The sequence below is a fragment of the Echinops telfairi genome, unplaced genomic scaffold (assembly GCF_000313985.2).
Source record: "Echinops telfairi isolate 266 unplaced genomic scaffold, ASM31398v2 ScPeMD7_4;HRSCAF=17, whole genome shotgun sequence".
NCBI classification, from domain to species: Eukaryota; Metazoa; Chordata; class Mammalia; order Afrosoricida; family Tenrecidae; genus Echinops; species Echinops telfairi.
In genome coordinates this window covers 40,079,262-40,083,352 of record NW_022103900.1, presented here as the reverse complement: position 1 = coordinate 40,083,352, position 4,091 = coordinate 40,079,262, and the positions used below count along the sequence as shown (strand labels likewise).

Genomic DNA, 4,091 nt, shown 5'->3' with positions numbered 1-4,091 from the left:
TGTGGCAAGGGAACAACCACATCTCACTGAATTCCCGGGTTTGGCATCTCGGCGCACAGGCTAGTGTTTCTCTGGCAGGACCACCATGTCAACCCCTCCCATTTGGCAGTGGTGCAGTGACTGCTGGTACATTGCCTATCCTCAAACACCACTGCTTCTCGACTCTGCTTCCAGGACTGCCCAGGCTTGGCCTGCCCTCCGCTGAGCAGCAGGTGCCCCGCTTGCTAACCCCTGACCATTCAGGAAGGAGGGATGGGACCAGCCCCTCCATCCAGAGCTGGCTCCATCCAGGGGTAGGCCTAGCCCATGGTAGTGCAGCTCGGCTGCAGGTACCTGGTGGTAATGGAGTATGGTGTCTGCCTTCACATCCTTCCCCGGGGTCACGTTGAGCCATAGTTTCCGCATGAAGAACACCTGGTAGGGGAGGGTCACGGGGGCCCCTAGGCGAGGAGCAGCAGTGAGCAACAAGCCTAGCCTGTGGCCCTGCTCCAGCCTTGGGCCACTCAATGTCCAACAGGCTTGGCCTGACCCTGGCACCCCCAACCATTGTCAAGTAGGTCTGGCCTGGCCGTGGGACACCTCATCTAGTGCCCAGCCCCTGTTGCCCCTTACATTCAGCCTCTACTCCTCCTGCATTCCTGCCTGGAGAGTGCCCATCCTTCCTTTCTCCTTGGCCTTAGTTCTCCTTTACCCTCAGCACCAGTGTGGACCACCTTCCCAGGAATATTCCCGGGCCTCCCAGTTGCCCAGCCTGTTGTCTCTGTGTTCCCTCAAGACCCAAGCCAAACTCTCTGCTATTGGGTCAGTTATGGCTCCTGGCGACCTTATAGGACAGGGTAGAACTGCCCCTGTGGGTTTCTGAGGCTGTAGCTCTATGGGAGTAGAAAGTCCCTTGGTGTGGCTGGTGTGAGCTATTTGCCGACCATTTGGGGACTAGGGTAAGGTGACCAGACGTCCCGCTTTTGGCAGGACAGTCCCGCGTTTTGGCATTTTAAAAAAAATTTGGAAAAAATGCATGACAAGCTAGGGAACGGTCTATTTGGTCCATATAGACCACATTTGTAATCAAGAACCTTCCCCCCCCCCACCATCAATGGTGTCCCGCTTTAAATCTGGTCACCTTGGATTACAGTCTCTCAGCCCACTCCCTCCTTTGGGCCCCAGCAGGGAGGCAGTAGGAGAGGGAGCCTGTGGTCAGGGGTCCAGAGGGAGAGCGGAGAGCACAGTCCGGACCTCTGAGGAAAGGTGCCTAGAAGCTGGCCAGCACGGGGGCCTGGGAGCTCCGCTGTTTGTTTACAGTGACCAGGAAGTGCTGGACATACGAGGTCAGCAGGTCGTCCATCTTGTAGCCCTGGAAGGGGATACGGTTGTGTCAGCGCCCATGGTGGCCCCTATGCCCCCACCCCAAGTGCCCTGCCTCCACAGCACACTAAGATCCTGTCAACTGGGCGACCCCACACCACGGGGAGGCCTCTGTGAGGTCTTCCCGCTGTGGGCCATGAATGACTACTCATTCAGCCGCTTTTTTCACCCCAACCAGCCTTCTGCTGGGCCAGCCTAGGCCTTGCCGGCCTCCCGGGCTTCGCAATGAGCAGCGCTTGGTTGTAGGGGAGCTGGTGAGGGTAGCAGGGCTGGCGGTGGCCCCTGTCCCTGAGGTCGAGGGTGGAACTTACCAGTGAGGTCTCACACAGCAAGCGGTTGCCATGGCCCAGGCTCCCCAGCACCATGTGGAAGTAGGTGCTGCCGCTGCTCCAGCTGGCGATCTTGGTGAAGGGGTATGTGGTGAGCAGTTCCTGCGGGCGGGGGCGGGGGCAAGTTGGGGGACAGGGCTCAGCTGATGCTCAAGTGACCCTGGAGGCTGAGTCTGAGTCTCCGCCCAGAGCCTGTAGGACAGGTGAGTGTGTGCGTGTGTACGTGTGCTTGGACACAGCAGAGGAGGCATGACTGCAGCTTCATTTGCACATGGGTCCTGGGGACCTTGGCAGCAACCCCTCTTCCCCCTCAGCCCCAGCCCTGGCCCCAGGTTCTGCTGCTACCTTGGTTTTGGGGTGGATCAGCAAAACTCCGAATCGGTTGATGGCGATGAGGACGATCTCAGGATAAGAAGGCTCTGAGGTTTGCTGGGAAGGGGGGCGGGGAGAAGGTCCTAGTGGTCACAGAACACCCAGCAAGCCAGGTGGCCAGCTCCCAGGGGCTCACCATCCCTGTGGTACGTGCACACCCCCACAGACAGTTTTATATATTCACTCACACATACACACATACTCTATAGTCTCACTTAACAACCTCCCACCAAACACAGCCCCTGGCCTCTATCCCCAGATGGGCCTGCTGGGCCAGACCTGAGGGCTTCCAGGTGGGGGGATGTGTGCCTGAGGCAAACCTACCTTCACCTCAAAGAAGGCAGACCCAAAGGTAGGCCACCGGCAGATCCGCTTCAGAAAGGCCACCTTGGCCTCCTCCACCGTCTTGTCCGTGTGCTTGTCATAGGCCAAAGGGATGCTCTGGGGGAGAGGAGGGCAGGGGGTCTGGGGCCAGCCACGTGCCTGGGCAGCACAGCTGGTTTGGAGGCCCAGACAGTGCCCCGCGGGGCACCCCAGAGCCCCTCGGGGTGTGTGGCAGGCATGGTTCAAGGTCCACAGACCCTCCCTTCTGAGCCTGGGCTCAGGATCACAAGGCAGGGTCAGCTGTACCCCGAGGCTCCGCCCAGTTTCAATCAGGTACCTTTTTCCACTCCTCGGAGGTCATCAGGCGTGTAAGGTTCTCAGGCACAAGCTGCCGCAGGATCTTGGGAACATTAGCCAGCTGGGACCGGTCATTGTCAAACTGAACCTTGTAGATGAGGCCTGCCAGGTGGAGGACATCCTCTCGCGAGCATTTGTGGAACCCGCGCAGGTACTTTGGCAGCTCCTGGGACAGTGGGCAGGTGTGCCTATGAGCACTGGTTTGCAGGTCCCTGCTGAAAGCTACCTGGGCGTGGCGCTTGGGTCACAGGGACCTGTGTGGTAACCTGCCCTATCTAACAGGCAATGCTCAAAAGTGTGGCAAGGGAACAACCACATCTCACTGAATTCCCGGGTTTGGCATCTCGGCGCACAGGCTAGTGTTTCTCTGGCAGGACCACCATGTCAACCCCTCCCATTTGGCAGTGGTGCAGTGACTGCTGGTACATTGCCTATCCTCAAACACCACTGCTTCTCGACTCTGCTTCCAGGACTGCCCAGGCTTGGCCTGCCCTCCGCTGAGCAGCAGGTGCCCCGCTTGCTAACCCCTGACCATTCAGGAAGGAGGGATGGGACCAGCCCCTCCATCCAGAGCTGGCTCCATCCAGGGGTAGGCCTAGCCCATGGTAGTGCAGCTCGGCTGCAGGTACCTGGTGGTAATGGAGTATGGTGTCTGCCTTCACATCCTTCCCCGGGGTCACGTTGAGCCATAGTTTCCGCATGAAGAACACCTGGTAGGGGAGGGTCACGGGGGCCCCTAGGCGAGGAGCAGCAGTGAGCAACAAGCCTAGCCTGTGGCCCTGCTCCAGCCTTGGGCCACTCAATGTCCAACAGGCTTGGCCTGACCCTGGCACCCCCAACCATTGTCAAGTAGGTCTGGCCTGGCCGTGGGACACCTCATCTAGTGCCCAGCCCCTGTTGCCCCTTACATTCAGCCTCTACTCCTCCTGCATTCCTGCCTGGAGAGTGCCCATCCTTCCTTTCTCCTTGGCCTTAGTTCTCCTTTACCCTCAGCACCAGTGTGGACCACCTTCCCAGGAATATTCCCGGGCCTCCCAGTTGCCCAGCCTGTTGTCTCTGTGTTCCCTCAAGACCCAAGCCAAACTCTCTGCTATTGGGTCAGTTATGGCTCCTGGCGACCTTATAGGACAGGGTAGAACTGCCCCTGTGGGTTTCTGAGGCTGTAGCTCTATGGGAGTAGAAAGTCCCTTGGTGTGGCTGGTGTGAGCTATTTGCCGACCATTTGGGGACTAGGGTAAGGTGACCAGACGTCCCGCTTTTGGCAGGACAGTCCCGCGTTTTGGCATTTTAAAAAAAATTTGGAAAAAATGCATGACAAGCTAGGGAACGGTCTATTTGGTCCATATA

General features: G+C 58.4%; 1 protein-coding gene across 1 annotated transcript in view; it reads right to left on the bottom strand.

Annotated features, from left to right (window-relative positions):
- Positions 1 to 1,082: 1,082 nt before the first annotated feature.
- The window catches only part of MYO7B (myosin VIIB), a 135,426-nt gene continuing 132,417 nt past the window's right edge, over positions 1,083 to 4,091 (bottom strand). Inside the window, exons 42-47 of the mRNA XM_045298324.1 lie at positions 3,374 to 3,480; positions 2,725 to 2,910; positions 2,388 to 2,504; positions 2,037 to 2,120; positions 1,674 to 1,793; positions 1,083 to 1,351 (exon numbers count right to left, since the gene is read on the bottom strand). Coding sequence (XP_045154259.1) covers positions 1,250 to 1,351; positions 1,674 to 1,793; positions 2,037 to 2,120; positions 2,388 to 2,504; positions 2,725 to 2,910; positions 3,374 to 3,480 — 716 coding nt within the window. The 3' untranslated portion in view covers positions 1,083 to 1,249. The remainder of the gene's footprint in view (positions 1,352 to 1,673; positions 1,794 to 2,036; positions 2,121 to 2,387; positions 2,505 to 2,724; positions 2,911 to 3,373; positions 3,481 to 4,091) is intronic.